General features: G+C 41.0%; 1 protein-coding gene across 2 annotated transcripts in view; it reads right to left on the reverse strand.

The window, feature by feature from the left end:
* KYNU (kynureninase) overlaps window positions 1–22,821 on the reverse strand; it is a 212,068-nt gene that overhangs the window by 43,517 nt on the left and 145,730 nt on the right. For both annotated transcript variants that reach the window (XM_048487143.1, XM_048487142.1), the window contains 2 exons: window positions 5,389–5,487; window positions 915–988 (listed from right to left, as the gene is read on the reverse strand). In XM_048487143.1, coding sequence (XP_048343100.1) covers window positions 915–988; window positions 5,389–5,487 — 173 coding nt within the window. The remainder of the gene's footprint in view (window positions 1–914; window positions 989–5,388; window positions 5,488–22,821) is intronic.

The following is a 22,821-nucleotide window of genomic DNA, read 5'->3' on the forward strand; positions in this document are numbered from 1 at the left end:
ATAGTATTTGTGCAGATCCCAGCAGGACTACCTTCTGAATCTGACATATATTGATTTTGTCAATTTGAAGATGTTTCAAGTGCTGCCCTAGCATTTTTGGAATGGTACCCAGGGTGCCAACTACCACTGGGACAACCTCAGCTGGTTTGTGCCGTAGGCTCTATAACTCGATTTTCAAATAGTGCTATTTAGTGACCTTCTCAGGTTCTTTTTCACCGACTGTCAATATTAATATTATTTGGTAAAATGCCATTTATGTTATTTAACTGTTTATTTGTTAGTTTTAAATGTGTTGTACACCACCCAGAGCCCTTTGGGGGTGGGCGGTTATTACATTTAAATTATAAATCAATAAATAAGCACATTATTTCTTTGATTTTATTTATTGATAAATGATAATCACAATTCAATGCTCTGTTGCCATCATCATTTATTGTTTTGTTTATATTATGTTTATACCTTTTCCTTTTCTTTTGATGTAATTGTAACTGTCTATGATATTGTTCCTATTTTTCTTTTTTCTACTCTGTTTATAATTATAAAAAATAAAATATTTAATAAGAAAAAATAAGTACACACACAATGCATTTCAAGAAACTTCTAAGTATTGGTATTTAATATATATGCATACTGCCAAAGTTAGACATTACTATTATACTTTTCTGTATGCTGATTCTGAATATAAGGAACTAATAGCTCTTAACTAAATGTCTAAAACATTTCAGTTATTTTTATAGATACTGTTAACCTGGCAAAATTAACAGTGAATAAGATTTCCTTGCTATTAACTTTTCTGGTTTTGGTGTCTCTCAGTTCCATATATCTCTAAAACAACATGTGCAATAACAAACCAATGAAAAACTTCTCAGTATTAGAATGGATCTTTCTGAAAAAAATAAATAAAAGATACTTACGCTGGTTTTACAGTCCGGGAATGTTTCTCATGAATATAAGCACCAGCTAGACCACCTGCTCCAGAATTTAGATACTGTAAAATACAAATTAGTATTTTAAAATATGGATTTCATCATGGATACAGAAGCTACGTGTCCTCTTTCTTTGCAGAAAGTATTGATAGACTATGATGTCAGTGACTATGACCCAATCTTAAAACCAGCTTCATTTTTTACGCTGCATAGATCTGTGCAATATTGACAAAGTATTTTATTCAGTAGCTGTACCAGATTAGTATGATTCTTTCCACTGCAAAATCTTCAACATCTTTTGAAAGTATGTGCATTTTATTTTTTAAAAAACCCTTTTAATTGGGTACATGATACCTGATGGAAGTACTTTTCCTGAGTTATTTTATTTAAACTTGAGCAATATCAAATTTTTTTGGGAAAATTCAGATTTGGCTTGATTTGGTTGTAAAATTACCGGTATGGCTGAATTAGCCGAATCCCTGTTTCGGTATACCCAAATATATTCCTGAAAAATTAACTCCCCCCCCCCCACCATAGATTTGGTATACACAAATATATACCCAAAAAAGTAATTGTTTTTTTCCCACCATAGACTTCACTGGGCTTGCTGTTATTCCCAGCTGGCTCTGTGCTGAAGATTTTATTGGGAGCTGTGGTATGGGTTTTGTTCTGGGTAGATAATTTGTTCTGGGTACCAAATTTCCTGCAGGGCTGCTTTGAGTCTCCTCAAAGGAACCAGCCAACTTTGCTGAAGTTTGGATTGCTGGGCACTCGTTCTGTGGGCATCAGCTTCACCTTCAATTGGGTGCCCTCAACATTTGCCCCTCCCATGCAAACTTCAGCAAAGTTGAAGGACTCACCAGCAGTCCTGAGGGAAATGTGGTGCCCCTACCCACAGCAAGACTCCCAGCAGAGCCCCTCCCATTGAAATCTCTTTTTAAATTTTTATTGTATCATTTGAATTTTACAGTTTATAATAATTTCCTTCTTCATTGCATTTTCAAACAATACATTTTCCCCTTTTCTCCCTCCCCCCATTCCATCTTCCTCATAGTTTTGTCACACAAACAGCAGTAAGTTCATTCTCTGTAGCCTCTTCTCACATATTTCTTCATTGACTCGAGCTTCTTTCATCCAGTCCACATATATTATCCATATCTTCAAAATTTCATTCTGTTTATCTTGCCACGTCTTATTTTTGGTTAATATATCGAAAATATCAAGTGTCACTTGTTCCCAGATATATTCTAGCCATTTCTGAAATGTCCATTTTTTATTTTCTTTCCAGCCCAAGGCTATTGTTGCATGGGGTGCTTTAATCATTATTTTATACATATAACTATATTTAATCTGACACGAGTTGACAGCGTAGGCGCAACTGAGCATACACAGAGTGCGGCAATAACCACTGGAGCCAGGGAGTTCACTCAAAGAAAGGATGTATTGGCATTGATACAATATATACAGTTTAAACGGACAGAGCCTTCGGCTTAGGTCCTGTCCCCAGCAAGGAACATGCTTAACTGAGTTAGCTTACTTATATACATTATGATACATTCATTAGCCTATGGCTAGTACAGTCAAAGGTCACATGACGCTTATACAGGTAGCTGATGCAATCATGCTTAGTCATTCCCTTTGGCTGACTGCTAACAGGTGACTGTAGTTAGTCCTTCAGCAGTCCATTAAGGCAATCAAGGGTTTTGCCATGCAGCTGTTATACTTTCAGCTCCTGACATAATCCACCCTTCTGTCTTCCATTACACCCATGAACATTAAGTCATTATTTAATCAATATTAATCTTCACCAGTTTCTCGATATATAACAATACAATTGTCCAAAAATTTTTTACTTCTGCACATTCTACCCACATATGGCTATAATATGCCTCTTGGTCACCACAGTGCCAGCATTTGGAACTAAGTCCTTTTACCATATATGCTAGTTGTTTTGGTGTTCTATACCATTTTAATATCACTTTTCTTTCTAACTCCATATATTTCTCGATCTTTATATTTTTCCAATTGTCTATTAGTTTTTCAGTTTTACCAATGTCTAGAAATCCTTCCTTCTCCCATTTTTGATTCAATGTTCTTATCATGAATTCCTTATCATCTACCATATATTTGTACATATGCCCTAGAATTTTCCCTTAACATTTTTCATACAGTTTCAGACATTTCAACATTATACATTCTCCTTTTATCCATGAAACCGTTATCCTTTCCCAAATGCCTCTCAAAACCAACCAGTTCTCATTTCCTCCTATCTCTATAAAATTTTGTAGTGTCATAATTTCTCCTTCTTCCCTAATCAAATTTGCCACAGTTTGAATTCCTTTTCTTTTCAATATTTTTATTACTTTTTTTCTTCTTTGCCAGCCACACTTCCCAAAGGTGCCACATCCAGGGTGCCAGGCATCCAGTTACCTCTCCATTTTTCCCATATATCAAGCAAGACCTTTCTTGGTCCTATTGCTCTTTGATTTCCTTTCTTCAGCTCTTTATTAAAGATACCATGGACACCAACTCCTTCGTTTATTTCATTTTCAAACTTAACCCATTTTTCGACATTATCCTCGTTTATATGCATCAGACTCTTAATCTGGAATGCTTCATAATATTCTTGCATTTTTGGAATCCCTCAACCTAAAGAATTTTTTGTCATATATATAATCTTATTCATAATTCTTGGGTTTTAATTATTAAACACCCAAGCTTTCAGCTTTCTATCCCATTCCTCGAATTGCTTCTTCTTAATTTCCAAAGGAAGAGTTCGAAATAGATAAAACATTTTCGGCATTATACACATTTTTAATGCTTTGATTTTTTCTGTGATCGATAAGGTCTTCTTATCCCATTCTTTTATTTGTTTTAATATTTTTTTCCACCTTGCTTCATAATTATATTCTGCCATTGAAATCTCTACCACAGAGCCAGCTGGGCATAACAACATTCCACACCTCCCATTGCTATTTTGCACCACTGCGGTGCCACGGAGCATGGAATGCATGATTGTTGTGTTCAGACATATGACTAAGGGCTCGGGCTGTGATGTGATAGTGATGTGGGGCTGACAGTGTAAAAATCATGAGGATCCATGAGGACCCATGTTTTAAGCAGGTTTTTGCACCACTGTGGCACCACAGACCATGGAATGCATGATTGTTGTGTTCATACATGTGGCTAGGGGCATGAGCTATTAAGTGGTGGTGATTTTGGGGTGACCAAGTGGGAAAATCAGGAGGATCCATGAGGATCCATGCTTTTCAAGCAAGTTTCTCCATCTTTCCAAATGCCCATGAGTGGAGGGTGGTAGCAAGCAGGGGCACTGGGAGAGGAAAGTGAGGATGGCAAGCAGGAGAAGGGGAGAGAAGGGAACGGAAAGCAGCTTTGAAAGCAGCATTGTTTTGATTGCCTAAATTCAGCATGGATTGGGGAGGATTTAAAGGGAGAGCTCTCTTTGAATCCCCCCCCCCACAATCCATGTTGAATTTAGGCAAACAAACAACACTGCTTTCATTGTTAAAGGGAGCCCATGAGGCCCACCTACTCCCAATCCCAATAATTCATTTGAATGCCTGAATCGCAATTCAGGCATCAAACGAATTTGTATCCAGCTTGGTTTTGGGCTTCTTGACTTCGGCCTGAATCTGAGTTGAATTGCCAAGCCTAATATTAATGGGGTTGTCAAAATACCTTTCATACATATACAGACTGCATGTAAGTCCTGGGGTCCAACTGGAACCATTCCAATGTGTATATAAAACAGACATAGTGATTCAAAGTACAGAAAGAAATGTAAGGGAAAGTACTCAACCTGCAAATTTCTGTATCTCCCCCAACAAAGATTTAAAAACTAAGCCCCAAAAAGCAAGTAAAAAAATACAATAAAATCATTCTCTAGCTGTCTGAGGAGGGATCCAGTATCAGTTTATTTAGTAAGCAGGAGACATCGAGAGAACCATCTACAAAGTGGAAGGGCTTGTATTGCCCTTCTTATATACCTAAAGTTACCTGGATGATCATGGGGAAAGTGGCCAGAATTTTGGATCCAGGTTGTGACTGGCAAACTCCTTGCTAGATATTGACTGGACAACTGTATATCAGAGTGCCCAATGGTGCAATCCTTGGGGTACAGCATCTGATAGTATAGTGAAATTCACCCATAGAGAAGAAAAATCTGAATACTTTTGATGGTGCAGGAAGACTGATTTGACAAGACATCATTAGCTCAAGGTATACTATAATATTTCCCATTCTCCCAGAAAGCTTGCTTAATCCAAGATCCACTTACTGGGGGTTAAAGGACAGGGGAGAGGGAAAGCAAGAAAGAACAGCATCTGCAATCACTTCTACCATTAACAACCTCAACAAAACTTTTGGACTATGAATGTGTTTCTACAGAATCCACTAAAATGTCGTTATTGTACACACTTTGGAACACTACAAATATGCTCACCTTGTATGAACACCAGCAGGCAAAGTCTACTCCCCAGTCATGCAGGTGCAGTTCAACATTCCCAACAGCATGAGCAATGTCAAATCCAACAATGCAACCCTTATGGAGAAAACAATAGTTTTACACATGCTTCATCAATGCAAAAGTTGTAGAAATTTTCATACAATTAGGGTTTTTTTGTAAGAGTAAAGATGGAAATACTTTCAGACAGAAATCTATTCAGAACTTGATAAACACAAACCAAAGCATTATATATATCAACATCAAATGACTAGTTTTACGTTTGTCCAGCAACCTCGGACACAAGGCCGGGGGGGTGGGGGGCGTGGGTGGGAGGTGTAATGTCAAACTCCCTGTTCAGACAATAACTTGCTTGATGGGTTCAATGATTTTATTGAAGACATGAGAGCAACAGCAAAAGACAGTTCTGGTGAGAAGGCACAAAAACTGTTGATAACATGTTGCAGTAATCCCCCTCACTCACCCATGGGAACCAAAGCAATAGTAAGAGTCTGGGAGTTTTTCAACCACAGAGCTTCAAGGACAAGGACCAGATAAGCACCTGCAAAGCAAAAAGCAAAGCTCTTCCCCACGGCTTCCCCCTCCCCTTAGTAATGGCATCCTGACACGTGGTGATGGTTGTCCGAGATGGGAGAATACTCCTGTTTCAAGAAGGTAAACTTGAAAGAAGCTAGTGGAACTGCAAGTTAATTCTGACTAAAATAAAATCAATGACAGGGTGAACTGGGAGATCATTGCTTAGTCAAAACATTAATAAAATTATCAGAAATTTTACAACACCAGCAAATTCATACCCCACAAGAAGCTAGTCTGATAGGATACCGGTGATAACTTTTATTTGCATTTAATAGACATCAAAAGAGCTCTTGTGTCAGAGTTGTATAGTGTGGAGTTGTTCACACCCTGGAAAGTAGAAAGTAAGTCTAACCAACTGCAGAACCCCAGAAGGTGTACTTCAAAAGTTGCAGGAGAGGTGATACATTTTGTCACTCCTCAGCAGTGAAGACATAGGCACACCTACCTGCTGCCCACCAACCTTATGCAACCATGTTTCACTCTACAAAGAACAACTTCCAACAGGAATGTTAATTGAGGAAAAATGGCATTTTCTCTAGAGATGTACTGATTTTCATTTTAAAAAGTTGAATCATGTACAACTTGTGACAGACACACCAACAAACAAATTCCTTTCAAAAAAGCAAACAACTCTCCCAAACCTTGTGACCTATTGATCAAACACAGTTCACTGACCATGTAATGTGGCCTGCCAAGAACCTGATAAACCCTCTCCAATTTTTGAAGCCCTCAACCATTATTATCCAAAAGCTATTGCGTCACAAGGCTTTGATCTGGGTGGCCCCGTCTAGCCTGATCTTGTCAGATTTTGCAAGCTAGCAGAGTTGGCCCTGGTTAGTGATTGTATACCACCTAGGAATATTGGGGTCAACATGCAGAGGAAAGCAATGTCAAACAACCCTGGTTAGATCTCGAGCCATTACCTGGAGGTTGGCAACCCTAATTGTATACAGTAAAGTGGAGAAATTAATGAGATTGGCTAAATCCCATCAATAATTTGTTAACAAATTCATAAGAACAAAAATGGATATTGTGAGAGACTGAAACATTTTCAGATTGATTATACTTCATAGATGTTTTCAGATATGTTGCCAGTTTATAGTTCCGATCCATATATATGTTACCAAGTTAGGATTTTCTTCTCTGTAGCTAAGGGAGGTGAGACTCATTTTATTTGTAATGTTATACAGGAGATATACATGTGTATGTATATCTGATTTTTAAAGGTACTTTGAATTTCTTATTTATTCTGGAGGTTGGTGATACTGAGGAAATAAATCCTTTGCGCAGCACAAAGCAAGTTAAAAGACAGTTTTCCAAACTATTACTAAGATTTTATACTGCAATTTCCTCTATAGACTCTTTTATGAATTATACCTGTTAAACTCTATAAAATAATACTGTTTTATACATAGACAGACCACTTGATGGCAGCATTTTTAAAGTAAAGAGCAACACAAAAATTATTATTATGAAGCCACAGTATTTATGCAACTGAAGAAAAATGATAGCACATTTTGTGCATGGACTACAAATTAAAGAATATTTTGCATATTTTTTAAAGAAAGCAAGGTGGGAGGAAGAAGAGTATAAAATTCCATATTTTTATACCAATAATAACACAAAGACTTTAGAACTATCAGTTTCTTTCTTTTGTTCTATTTAAATTATTTTTTAAAAAACATTTCAGCATATTAAATCTTCTCTAAACTATCTTGCTCTCAGAAAGTAATTGCATTTATAAGTGCTACATGCTAATCCTAATGAAGCCACTAATGAGCCTGTCAACTTATAAAATTCTTTCCAAATGAAGGGATGAACTCACAGGCCTCATCATGTGCCAAATATAACTAGCAGAGGTGTAGCACCAATGGGACAGGAGTCAGGGAAGCGTGGCCATCACTCGAGTGGAGCAACCCGGCGGAGGAATGGCCAAGGAGCTGCGGAGAGGGGCATTCCTGGGGTGGAGCAGATGCTAGCGACAGGGGAGGCACAAGTACGTGCCGCGTGTGCCCCAGGCAGAGTTTTCCCTCGTTATGCCTCTGATGACTAGAAATGATGGGTGAACAACAGTGAATAGTGTGGATGGAACGAAAGGCTGTAGACTGCTGTTAAACCACTGGTCAGTGGATCAGCAAGTTTTAGCAGTTCTTATAAAGAATGCTGAATATGGTGGACCTTGGTCTGGTCCAAGAAAATACTTCCTATATCTCAAGGAAAGATAGCATATTTGGGTCAGCCTCTTAATTTACTTAACAGTTTTTACTCAAATGGTACCAACAGGGAGGGATGTTCCACATCTGCATGCAAGGTACAGTTATGTCCATTTTTAATGGTGGACCTTGCATTTTTAATGTATAACATTTTAAAGGGATCTTCTTTCAAGTCTTACATTCAGGATCATATTTTTTTCAAGTAAATATGGTGTTTAAAATATGTCTGCCATTCTTTCAGATAACTGGGACATAATGACTTATTACTAGTGAATTAGGCCTAGGCTGTTCTTATTCCCAGACTACTTAGCCTTGCTTTGTACATTTAAAACAAGGTGCAAACCTTGGGTATTTTAAGGAACCAACACACTTATTTAAAGAACCAATTTTAAAAGATTTCTAAGATGACTTCATCTCAGCCTCCATCGCAGATCTTAAAGCAGTTGCAACAGTGAAAGGGTAAAGAGTTAAAGAGTAAAGTTCCCTAGAATAAATAACTAGAGTCCAATCACTCTGATTTCCAACAGCAGCACCCACTAGTTATACATCTTCCTCCCGTTTTCCCATATAGACTCAACTCAGCTCCAGGACTATATTTCCTTATCCATTGCACTGCCATTCTGCCTTCATTCTGTTATGGAACTGAAGGTACCATAAGGTTCCCAGAAAGTCTGTCAGCCAAGCACAGACCAGACCCAGACACAATTAGCTTCATTGTTATTACCATAAGCACTCCAATCATACCTAAATTACAAGATAAAGGTTGCTTATATTCTGGGGCCCATGTATCCGAAGGGCTGTCTCCTCCCATATATTGCTGTGCACCAACTTCAGTTCTTAGCTGTCCTTTGCTGGCTTTTCTCCCGCACAGCGTGACTCATCTGGTATTGACCTGAATTCAAAATTTTCCCATCATGGCTACCACACTGTGGAATGAACTCCCTGAAGAAGTGGATGAAGGAATGCCTTCGCTGGAGATCTTTCAGAGCTACTGCAAGGCTTGCTTGCTTGCCAGGACTTTTGATGGAGTATGAAAAGTCGGCATCTTTTAGGGGATGAAACAGAATTTCCAGTAGCAGGCTGGGAAATTCCTGGAGATTTGGGAAGGAAGCTCAGCAGGGAAGAGATGCTATAGAGCCCAACCTCAAGGGCTGCCATTTTCTCCAAGGGAACTTTTTTCTGTAATTTGGAGATGCAATTCCAGGAGAACTACAGGACACACCTGGACCTTGGAAACCCTAGGAGGAAAGTATTTGTGGGGTTATTTTTTTTAAAAAAATAATGTTTTAGTCTTGATTTGAATGCTGCCAAGAAGAGGAAGAGGAAGAGGAAGAGGAAGAGTAGTAGTAGTTTGGATTTATATCCCCCCTTTCTCTCCTGTGAGAGACTCAAAGGGACTTACAATCTCCTTGCCCTTCTGCCCTGTGAGGTGGGTGAGGCTGAGAGAGCTCTGAAAAGCTGTGACTAGCCCAAGGTTACTCAGCTGGCGTGTGTGGGAGTGCACAGGGTAATCTGAATTCCCCAAATAAGCCTCCAAAGCTCAAGCGGCAGAGGGGAGAATCAAACCCAGTTCCTCCAGATTACAATGCACCTGCTCTTAACCACTATGTCACTGCTGAGCCAAGAGACAATGTGGGGTATAACTGCTGAAATAAATAATTGAAATATTTTAAGAAATGTCAGAGCAATGATTCTAAAGAGCCTCCCAGGTCACAGTCTACAAATCTTGGGAGGAAAACCAGAATTGGGGACAAATGAGAGTATTTGGGATTTCTTTACACTCAGGATAACTTTGACCATTTTGCCTTAGCACAGAATCATTTCTGTATCATAGAGCACGTTCCCTGGGAGTGTGGCAGGGCCCTTGTTACTTCTGTAAGAAATATGAAGCCATTCTTTTCAGATGGGCAGTTAATTTCATAAGGGTACTATTGTTAGGGTATGATGTACAGGTGTTTTTTCTTGTCCGTTTTTAATTTTAATTGTGGTATGATTTTTGATAAGCTTCTTTGAGCTACATTGGTTGGTTGGAATGATGGCATATAAACATTTTAATAAATATAATAAAGGGATATTTGATGTTCATGTCATGCAGTTAAGGGCAGTATAGGAATAAAGGTTATGAACCATAATGCTAGGTAGTTTTGTGCTTACAGCTGCAGTGCAGTGCAATATACTTTGCTTATAACCGATGCTAATAAGTACTGATTTAAAGCATGAATAGAAAGGTAGGAAGATCTGAGATCAGCAGTCACTGAGTAGCCTTTGAAAGCTCTCTCTCTCTCTCTCTCTCTCTCTCTCTCTCTCACACACACACACACACACACACACACACACACACACACACACACACACACATTTTTAGTTCTCTATCTGTAATGTGTGGATAATTAATTTGATTTGGCTTATCCTACAAGACTACTGCAATGGTTACTGAGCACAATGAACACTTACAAAAACCATTATGTAAATATTAATATTAATACATATTGTCCCCTTTGCTCCTTTGCAATATCATTAATAATATGAATACTGCCTGCCTTAAGCTACTCTGAGTCCCTTACAGGAATTTTTTTTTAAGTCCATACTTTTCACATGAATATAGAACTTAAATCTGGAAAACAAGGAGAGTGGTCAAGGGCAGACTGAAAATTTAAAGTGACCAGGAGCAAGCCAGAGTGAGTGGTGTTCTCTGCACGATAAGTGAAGCAGGTCAAGGCAATGGGTGAGTCCACAAACATGGTTGGCACCTCAGGCCAAATTTGTGTGGTTCCAGCAGTGGAAGCAAAGCTACTGGCCTAGACTCTGCTTGCTCCTGAGTTTCCAGTGGCCCACCAGAAGCTTTCCCTGTAAACTGAATGGCCAGTCCATCTTCATAGATAAAATTGTTGACAGAGGACACTCATGGCTCTTTTACATGTTACAAAAACTGTGCAAGGTGGGTAGGCTACTCTCTTATAACATGTAACAGAGCCCGAGCAGGCTGCAATCTGGGAAAATGAGCCATCAGAGAGCGAATATCACAGAAAGAACTTTTGTATCAACTCACATCATTACATTCACAGTACTTTCTTTGATGAAGTAAGTCCACTATTCAGCTGCTGGATACTGAATGATCAAGTGATCAAGTGACGATAAAGAATGTAACAGATGTGCAGATAAAGAAAGGGCTGTCTTTATTTCTAGGAACTAGAGGGAGCTGTTGGAAGGTGGGTACAGGGGGCAACAATCTATATCTGTGTGTGATGATGTCACTTCTGGCATGATACGGAAGTGCTGGAATTTCACTGAGGGGACACTCTAGCACTTCCCCCAAAACTGTGGTTTCTGTATCATGCCAGAAATGATGTCACTGTGCACAGATGGAGATTGTTCCCACTCTTTTGGCTGGGTGAAGATTGCTGGTTGCCCCTTTTTGCTTGCTTCTTTCCCCCCGTTGAACAACTGGGTGTTGGCAGGTGGCACAAGGAATCCTGGGGAGATTGCCCATCAATAGTGGGCACCTGGGAACCCTTTGTAATTTTCCCCATCTTTTGTAAGCACGAAACCCCAGAAAAAGGAGCTGGAATGATGCCTGTGAAATCTGAATTCAATATTCATAGTCACCTCAAAACACTGTTTTTCAAACTTGCTTTTTTCCAACTTTTAGTGCTATCAAGTGAAATCGAATGAACTGTGTACATTAGCCACACTAGTGTAACATTCCTCAGCATCTTGTGGATGCCATTTTCTCTATCTGTGCCACTACATGGATGTTTTAAGGCTTTAAAATATTTATTTTTTTAAAGAAGTAATTCTGTAGCCCTTTTCATAGGGGAGATGCATACATTCTTTTTTTTAAAAGGAACTGGTAATTCAGATGAAGACACAGATTGTTTTAAAATGGCCATAATATTTCAATGAACTCACCCCCAAACAGCAGCAGGGATAGAGAGAATGGCAGGGATGGGAAGAATGGCAGCCAAAGAAGACTGAGATTAGAAAAATGTGGGGAAACTGCTGTGAAGATGCTTTGTTGTGACAGCAAATGACCCTGCATTTGCTGCAGCAACAAGAGTTACATGGAAAATCTCTGCTATGGAGAAGCGGCCAGTGACTGTTACGTAGGAGCTACAAGGAAAATGCTGAAGTGAATCCCACACAGCTGAAAATATGTTTCAAAAATCTGGCACTCTCCCTATCTTTGGCACTCTCCCTATCTTATCAGTATTCCAATGGAGGCAAAAAATGCCCCTGTGTGCTTGCTTTACAAGGCAGAATTTTCATGGCCTTCAAAACAGGAATGCTCTCTCCTCTCAATCTGCAGCTTGGTAGGGAGGACTCAATCCCAGATAACTTTATCCGAATTGGATGGGAAGGGGAGGAGTCAGAACAGGGAATATGCTGTATCTTTCATTGCCTGAAAAACCAGGAGCTTTCTCTACTCCGAATAAAATGGGTTGGGGAAGCCCTGAGAATTTCCTCCCAATTTGGAGATGGAAAGGAGTTACAGATAGGAAATTAGTGGCAACAACTTCAAAATTGATAAATTATCCTGCAATATATAATAATATAAAATAATTGTTAACACAATTTTTGCCAAATAAAATGAGTCAAATATTAATAACACTTCAAGCTCAACCCTATTTTAGGCAAACAGGCAGAATCATTCTTTCATTTAACCTTGGTATTAAATGGAAATAATTGAAATGTGTCTTGATAGTAACAACTGGCAACCCCCCTCCCCCAAACCTGCTCAAGGATGACAATATCATTTAGAAAGAGACAGGTGAGAAAAAGAGCTGACAGCATCTCTCATACATGTCAGGCTAGGACACTTCAGAAAGAAAAGAAGAACTGAGTTAATATAGTCTATTTTGGGGAATGAAGAGATCAGAATGTACTGAGAAATGTTTTCAGCAGATACAGAGAGCTCAGCAGCTTTTGAAGAAAATGTCATTTAGGAACTTAGGTTCTTGGTGGTAGTTAAAAATAAAATAAGTCCAGTGAATTGGAATCCTTCCAATTTCCCTTCTAATTGCAGCCTCTGTTTCACATGATCCCCAGCATGGCTCTATTGGTAGTTAAAGGGGACTCCCTCTTCACCTTGCTCACCTGTGAAAAACTGCTTTTGGATTGAACCCACTGGGACTCAGACTTAGCTGTTGAGAGTTGGCAGACTGGCAACTGCTTCAGCTCAGCCAGAGACTCCAAGACCTCACTGAGGCCTCAACCTTAAAGCAGGCTCTGTAACATCCCAATTATTGTTCTGCACAAGATAGAGCCAGGTGGAGTGGCCTGGGGGCCAATCACCACCATTCAAGTGATCAGTTGAGCCCACAACATGACACAACCAGGCTCTCAGGTTCTTTTATACCAAATTAATCATACATCTGGCAGGTAGGCTGGAAACAGCTGCAGCAACTGTTGAAATTCAGAAGATCATTTTCTGATCAAAGCTATAGCTGTATGAGCCATGCTACTAGATAGATAGCAGCTCAAAAGACAGGTCTTGTATGAGCAGTACTACTTGATAGATAGACATTCAGAAGGCACATCCTGCAGGGCAAACAGGGAGAAGGCCAAGGCAGCCTATCAAGTTTGTGCATACTGGGGGGAGGCCTTTATAAGAGGGAGGAAGCAAGCATAGGAAGCCATGCCAGACCTTTAATCCTGATACAGAAAGAAGGAAGACTGGAGAGTAGGAGAAGGATCGGGATGTTGAGCAAAACTGTGCCCCTCTCACTTCCAAGACCACAGGGGGACATGCAGTGGTGGGATCCAAAAATTTTAGTAACAGGTTCCCATGGTGGTGGGATTCAAACTGTGGCGTAGCGCCAATGGGGCTGGGCAGGGCACAACGGGGGCATGGCCAGGCATTCCTGGGCGAGGCTGTGGCAAAGGACGCAGCCGCTGCGCCAGTCCTTGGGCGGGTGCACCTCCTGCTAGACTGCTTCAAGTTCTGCGTGCTACTGCTGAGAGGAAGGGCGTAACTAATGCAAAAATCACGTGGCAAAATCACCAATTAGTAACCCCCTCTTGGCACACAAAAATAATTAGTAACCTACTCTCGGGAACCTCTGAGAACCTGCTGGATCCCAACTCTGGGGACATGTCAACCCCACTCTCAACATCAGCTTAACAGGGCTTACAGAGTTATACAAAGGAATTCTCTTAAATACACATTGCTCATCTTTTACGAGCAGTTTATTCTTTACTCTCTGAATAACCTCATCCAGTGGTTTCATAAGAGAAAAGATGAGCTTTATGAGACCCACACAGGCCAAAGGCCAAGGGGCTCAGTAGTAGTTTGTCAGCACCACATTCTGAAACCTACCCTTCAGGTAGGCCTGGAACCATTGAAAAGTGGTGCCTTCCAATCCCAGCCCAGAAAGACAGCCCAAAGGTATGCTGAGGTCAATAGTATCAATATATCTCCTATCAAGTAGCCCACCAATTTCCCTGATTATTGGCATCTCTCCTGTTGGCCAGGCAAGTAGTGAAGACACAAGGAATACTGAGGTCTTAAAATCTTGGCATGCAGTGAACTCATAAGACACATCCAGCTGATGAGATCTGGCCGCAATGTGTCACTATTCTGTTATATGCATTGAAAGCCTAGAAAGGAAAATAGCTTGAGGTGATTTTTCAAGCTTAATTTACTTTATTTAATATTTAATAGTAAAACTGTCTGCATGCAAAGCTCCTTACTGTGACAGAAAATTTCAGGGTAAGAAGAGAACTAAAAAAATTGACCCAAAAATGAGATAGAAAATAAAGTAATAAGTAAACATTTACTATTGTACTTTTCCAAAGAAGTTTTAAAACTTTTTGGACCTGCCTCATAAATTTCTCATTCTAAAGGTCAAGCATGTAGGTTATATTAAAGTCGCAGACTTCTTGGGCATATGAGGAGATCAGAGGAGGAACGGATGCCAGTTTTCCTGGACTGAAAGGAAATCTCTTACTGGCAGCCTTCATTCTCCATTGCAGGGGTGTGGGAGTGACATAGTGATATCAGTTCTGTTGTAACCCAGAACTGATGTCATTTTGTAGTGAAGATGTTCTAGTGGTAATCTGTAGAGCTTGGGACAAATACGAGAGTACTGCTCCATGCACTGCTGTCATTTCTAAGTCATACCAGAGGTGAAATCACTGCTTCGCTAGCAATATCACAATATCACTGGAGGGCCCCCCTTTCCCACACTGATAAATTTCAGGCTGGCAACCCTAGGGGGAGAACAGACACAAGTGTTAATAAGGCAAAGTCCTGCTCACGTTATCTTTCCAACCCCCCCCCCCCCGCCCTTATTTTTAAGTATGTGTTCCAGTAGCATTTTTCCTGATGTTTCGCCTGCATCTGTGACTGGCATCTTCAGAGGATCTGAAAATGGTACTGGGACATGGCCATATAGCACGGAAAACCCACAACACCCTATGATTATTTCCATTACATTTTTTTCTTTTTCAGTCATTTTCTTTTTCCTCACCAAGTTATGAAGTTACAACTAAAGATGTCTGTGAATTACCATGAGATGTGGTTGCTGCTCGGGTTGGGGAGGAGCGAAACCAGCTGATGCCACCCCAGTAAGGGCAGAAGGGGAAAGGGAGCCACACTTGGAAAAGGCTAGCGTCACCAGAAGACAGGAGGGGCGAACTGAGACTTTAAAGGTGCTCGTTGGTTGACTATTTGGACGACTTGGATCTGTCGACCTTACCTGCTCATGCAAGTTGTGTTTCCAGCAGAATAAAGCTCATGGATTTGGGACTTACTGGGGCCTCTCCTTTCTCTTCGTCGGTCAGCGGGCCAGCTATGGTATTCCCTCCGCACCTGCGGAGGGTGGCTTCGGTGGCCTCAGCCGAGCCAGGCACCACTTTTAACCCCCCCTACAGGGGAGGGGATGGCCCAGTCTGCGGCCGGCACCAGCTGGCCGTGTGGATTCCCTGCAGTCTCCACTTGGGCAGGGAGTACACTTTTGGTGACCCGGCCTGAGCCGGGCGCCGCTTTTCACCCCTCCCCTGTAGGGGGGGATTCCCAGGAAAGGTTGAAGACACACAAAATCTTGCCTTCCGAACTCCACTAGTAAAGACAGTTCAACTGCCAGATGGGAAATCACTGGAAAGTATAGATCATGGGGCTGCAACCTGCGGCTCTCCAGATGTTCATGAACTACAATTCCCATCAGCCCCTGTTAGCATGGCCAATTGGCCTTGCTGGCAGGGGCTGATGGGAATTGTAGTTCATGAGCATCTGGAGAGCCGCAGGTTGCAGACCCCTGGTATAGATCAACAGTTGCATATACTTTCTCATTAAAGCCTACATTCCAAAGTGCATAATAAACTACAAAGAGCAGCTAATTTGTATAGTACTAATAGTACTACTACTAGTAGTAATTTATTGCAATTGATCAAACATAAAATTTCCTAATTCCCCAAGAACAGAAACAAAACCCAAAATAAAAACACCAGTTGAGCCACAAGTTGAGTCTCAAGCACAACATTAGCTTGAGTTTTTGTAGAAGCTAAAGCGTACAATGAAATCATGAAAGTGACATACAGGTAGGTCAATAGCTACTAGAAGGAAAATAATTTTCTCTGCCTCCAAACACAGATCAAAGTTAACAAAGATAGCTGCAAGAAATTGGTATCAAGGGTCCATGTGAAGAGAGCAGAATAAAACATAGTGAGGCAGCTCCTCCAGCTCCAAGGTTCCACAGAGACACAGGTGCTGGAACAATAGGTTTTCAAGTGTAGTGACCTGACAACATGACTGCTTGCATAGCAAACAACAGTAAAAACAATTCTGAATTTATGGAAGGTGGGTTTGACTTTCTGTTACGATCTCTTTGGATCAGTCTAAACCATAGAGGACATATGGAGATGGGTATGACACTCCTGTCAAATGCAGCATCTAAACTGACTACTCAGTCATGAGGTTTGGAGCCATCTAGATTGACACCCTGGGAATTAGCTGGAAAGATATAACAATGAAGAGTCTGATTGTGTCCTATAAACCAAGTGCTATCTCTCCATAGCAGCATAAAGTGTTGCCTTGGTTGAAGTATTCTTCTTGCTCAAATAATTAATGAAAACAACATGCACATAAATCGTGTCTGACGCGGATTCCGCACGGGCCGTATACAGTGGTGGTCAGCCAGAAAAAAAACGCAGTTGTGGGGGAGGACTTTGCACAGCTGCCGCTGCTGCAGCAAAGCTGCAATGACCCATTTTCCCCACAGCGGTGTTTTAGTGACTTGCTAAACAAACACATCTTTTTAAAAACAGCAGCATCCACCTGGTGCTGAACAAACGGCACCAGGTGAAAGGCACCCTTTTTGGCATACCACTTTTTTTTACTTACCTCTTCTTCTCTGCGTAACTCCATGGGGGCGAGGGGACATGCCTCCTGGCCCCTGACCCCCAAAGCATCGCCAGGCCATGGGGGTGTGTCCCCTCATCTCTGCACAGCTACGCAGGGAAGAGGAGGTAAGTTTTTTAAAAGTGGCATGCCTCCATTCGGAGGCGCCTCCGTGGGCTACGAAGGTTCTGGGGCTGTGCACACGAAAGCTTGCAAATGGCTCCAGGAGTGCACCGACATCAAGTATGCTGGTGCACTGCTGCTCTTAAGGCCCGTGCAGAGTGGACCTGAGGGGAGACAAAGTTTAGACCAGAACATGGGTGCTAGGGAACCCTCTTTAAAAAGAAATTTTGGACTGTTTCCAGAGTCGTGACTATTCTATCCTTTACACAGAGACGTTACGTAGAACCAACACAGTGATATACCAAAGCAATCTAAATAGTTCTGGTATATTCTCAACACCTAAAGTAAGATAGTCACTATCAGCTCCTCAAGGAAGAAGATCATTTTGCCCATGTCCCTCTCACGACAGACTCAGAAACAGATATCAGTTTTCAGCTAAACTAAGGTTAATTTGTAAAAGCTGAACTATATGACTACATTTCATGTAGTGCAGGCACCTGAATAGGCTATCCTACTAGTTTACCAGTATAGAGTAGACCCCAAGTGCCAAGTATTCCCAAAAATTCCTGGTTTGGTTAGTTCTCCCTTTCGTAACATCCCTCAGGGTGTTTGCCAATTACTAAACTACCTACAAAACACCTGACATCTTAATTAATCTGCCCAGTCACCCCATCAAACAGCCATGTCTTTATTTTTAAAAGTGGAAAATGACCAAACAATGGCTTCATCAGTTACTAGTCATAGTGACTGCAGAGATCTTCCATGTTTATTTGCAGCAAACATGTGAATACAAGTGCTAGGAGACAACATTGAGAGATGGTCTTGACCTCTCTACCCTGTTGTCAACTCTCAAAGACAACTGGTCAGTCACAATGTGAAACAGGATGCAGGGTTAGATGGATCACTGATTTATCCACTAAGGCTCTTCCGATGTTCTTACGTTCTAATGTTTTCCTTTCCCACAAGGCAGAAACCAATCTATCTCACCTTTGAATGAAAAAGCATAGATTGGGGATGTGTTAAAAAATGGCTGTAGGAATTAAAAAGGCAAGGAAATGTTGCATGGCTGTGAACATAATGCATATTTCGGTTTTGCAATTCAGTTAGTTTTCTCAAACCAACAAAACACCACAATAACCAAGCATTTTGCTGTCTGTAACAGAAATTGAACAGTGCAATCCTAAACAAAGTTACCTTCCTTCTAAGCTCATTTACTTCAATGGACTCAGTATGGTATAATTCTTTTCAGGATATCACTGCAATTCTATCAGGCAGTTACGAAAAGCTCAGTTGACAAAGAGATTTTATACATTATAACACCATTACCTTGCTTCTGTTCATGAATACTAATAAAGGAATGGTGCAGTGAAAACGTACTGTCCTTTTCAGTATTTCTATCATGTGCCAATGATAAAAGTGTGATTTAGATATCAAGACACAAATCAACTGATAAGTTCTAATGGAGACACTATGGTCTAGACTTCTTTCCAAATGTAGCTTTTATCCCTAAAATACTCCTTATAATGCAATATTGTCATGTACTTTCTTCTGATGACGTCAGGAGTGTTTTAAACATTAGATTATATAATGACTCATCTAGGTGATTTCCTCCTCTGTCTGAAGATAGCCATGGGTATGTTATCCAATGTGCAGCACTTTAACCACATCAAATAAAATTAGCAGATTTCTGAGCAGATTGTTACAAGAAAGTGTTGTATTTATGAACCCCCCTATGAAGCCATGCCCATGCTGCATATACTGTGCCCTGTGACCCTCAACTAGGGGCGAATCACAGATCCTTATGCCTAATTTTACCAGTAATACTTAGCTATGGGGGAAGAAAAAGGGATGATAGTCTGAGAAGTTAGAGAGAAATAGAGAGGGGGAAGGTTGAGAGGAAGTAGAAGTAGGGTAGGGTGGGGTAGGGTAGAAGTAGGGTAGAAGAAAGAGTTTATTAGAGAAGAGGAGAGAAAGGATGTACTTTATCTGCCAGTTCCTTGCAGGTCCCCACTTGTTTTAGCATAATGCTAACATAAAGTTTTAAAAGGCAAAAAAAGAAAACAGTAGAAAACAAAATATTTACAGAGACATTCCGTTATTAATGATATAGTGTCTGGTGTGTGTCTCATCTTCCTGACTTTTTTTTTTTTTAGTTTCATTAACTGGATAAAATATTTCCATATTTAGAAAATATTATTTTCTAAATTCTATATATTATTTTCTAAATTCTGTTACTCACTTGAAAAGAAAAGGTTTAAAAGGTTTAAAAGAATTTTGGAGTTTTGTCCACAGAGCCTGACTTTTTAGTGTATTCCCTATGACTGAGTCACAGAAAATGAATTACCCCATGGTATGGTGATGTACTCAGTACTCTGTCTGTCTCTTGTTAAATTGCTGAGCTGAATAAGAAAACTGTCAGGACCATCAGGAGCTCACCTGCCCTCCTGACAGAAGGCAGAATACTGCAATAACACATGCTGTTCAGCAGGGAGAAATGCAGCCACTGATCTAATGCCTGATGAAATAGAGAAATGCCTCTATCTCCACATAAACTAAGCACTGACTCATTTGATCCTTTTCAAGGTGCTGAAGTCCAGGTAAATGCAGTTCCCATGAATTCAGCTGGGTTGAACTAGTCTTGTAGAACCCCATCAGCTGTTCAGATAAGGTGGGATGGAACAGAACAATCTAGATATGTCAGAGCTTTCACAAATGCAATTTAACACATCAACATGCACTGACAACACCAAACTATTACGGAGATTGGCCCTAAATTAATTACTTTTATAAGGTATGCTCTATCATGTCATACTTAGAATTTGGAAGACCCAGATTCAGATTTTAGGCTAGAAGCACCAAAATTTCAGGGATTTGATGGGAGATTCTCCTGATGATACCACCCAGGTTTGGTGAGGTTTGGTTATGGATGCCCCATCTTCTATTAGCACCCATTGGAAACAATGGGGGATGGGGGCACCCCCTTTGGAAGTCCATAACTTTGGACCCCCTAAACCAAACTTCACCAAACCTGGATGGTATCATCAGGAAAGTTTCCTAAAGGTATCCTGAAAGTTTGGTATTGCTAGCTTAACAATTGCACCCCTGACAGCAGGCAACCCCCAAATTCCCCCAGATTCTCCTTTTAAATCCACCCTCTTCGGCATGGATTTAAAGGGTGAATCTGAGGTCCCCAGTTTAAACATTGAAAGTGATGCTGTTTCAGGGCAGGGGATAATCCACCCCCAAACAGCATCACTTTCAATGTTGTTTTAACTGGGGACCCCAGATTGTCCCTTTAGGGTGGCTTTAAAAGGAGAATCTGGGCTCCCCAGTTTAAACACCATTGAAAATGATGCTGTTTGTGGGTGGATTCCAGCATCACAGTAGCTGCCCATGGGGGCCCTCTGCAAAACTCAGATTTTGCACTGGGCTCCATTTTTCCTAGCTACGCCTCTGCCCGGAGGGGAGGGCAGAAGAGACTGCTGGCTGCCGGCTGGGAGCGCAGCTGGTGAGTGGGGGGTGGGGCAGGGGCAGGGGAGTCTGCCATCCCTGGCCTTGGAGAGCTGCTTTTATAAGTCCTGAGGCCAGGGATGGGGCTTGGGGAGGCGTAATCTCACCTCAGGGGTGTGGCCCCGCCCCTGAACCCCCATAAAAATCTATACCTATGTCACTGGGAGGGGGGGGCACAGTTAGAAGGGGAATTGGGTAAAATTGTTTTTCTTACTCCTTTGCAAGAGCAGAAAGCCTAGAGCTGAGTTTGCTGCACTTTTGCAAGAGCTAGGGTGAGGCAATTATCCCCAGTTGCTTTGTGCCCAAGTCCTAGATTTGCAGTTTATCAATGTGGATCTTTCAACCCACAACAGCAGCTTTTCAGTGGGCGATGGGACTGAGAAAAGGAAGGCAGATAAGATCTTCACAAACTCCTTCCACTAGTACACCAAGTAGAGTATATGTCTTCAGTAAATGTGCATTTATTCATCTCAAAAAGAGATAAGAACATAAGAACATAAGAACTAGCCTGCTGGATCAGACCAGAGTCCATCTAGTCCAGCATTCTGCTACTCACAGTGGCCCACCAGGATAAAGATTGGTAGCCATAGATTGACTTCTCCTCCATAAATCTGTCCAAGCCCCTTTTAAAGCTATCCAGGTTAGTGGCCATCACCACCTCCTGTGGCAGCATATTCCAAACACCAATCACACGTTGCGTGAAGAAGTGTTTCCTTTTATTAGTCCTAATTCTTCCCCCCAGCATTTTCAATGAATGCCCCCTGGTTCTAGTATTGTGAGAAAGAGAGAAAAATTTCTCTCTGTCAACATTCTCTACCCCATGCATAATTTTATAGACTTCAATCATATTCCCCCTCAGCCGTCTCCTCTCCAAACTAAAGAGTCCCAAACGCTGCAGCCTCTCCTCATAAGGAAGGTGCTCCAATCCTTCAATCATCCTCATTGCCCTTCTCTGCACTTTTTCTATCTCTTCGATATCCTTTTTGAGATGTGGCGACCAGAACTGAACACAGTACTCCAAGTGCGGTCGCACCACTGCTTTATATAAGGGCATGACAATCCTTGCAGTTTTATTATCAACTCCTTTCCTAATTATCCCCAGATGATTGGCAAGGAACCCTTACTTTATTCCCAGTTAAGCTTCCCACTTGATCTCAGTGTGAACCACCCAGATGTCTCCAAATCTATCTCAATCAACAACAACAAAACGTATTCAAGCAAACAAGTAAGTAAAAGAATTACTTTACAATAAGGCCCACTGAAATTAGTGGAACTTTCTTCTTAATGAATATGCAAAGGATCAACTATTATGATGATGATGATGTTATCCATTCAGTCGTTCTTGACCCTTGGCGCCCCGATATACAAGCTCTTTCCACATTTTTCAATTAAGTACTGCTTCCTTCAGCTGGTTGATGTTCATGCCTGTATCAGCTTTTATGGTATATTCTGCTATTTGTTAGAATAGAGAACTATGGTACATGATCTCAGATGAGCTGTGTATACTCAGGAGCAGCAGTGACGTAGTGGTTAAATGCAGGTGCACTCTAATCTGGAGAACAGGGTTTGATTCCCCACTCTGCCACTTAAGATGTGGAGGCTTACCTGGGGAACTAGGTGCACTCCAACACATGCCAGCAGGGCCACCTTGGG

The sequence above is a fragment of the Sphaerodactylus townsendi genome, linkage group LG02 (assembly GCF_021028975.2).
Source record: "Sphaerodactylus townsendi isolate TG3544 linkage group LG02, MPM_Stown_v2.3, whole genome shotgun sequence".
Taxonomy (NCBI): Eukaryota; Metazoa; Chordata; class Lepidosauria; order Squamata; family Sphaerodactylidae; genus Sphaerodactylus; species Sphaerodactylus townsendi.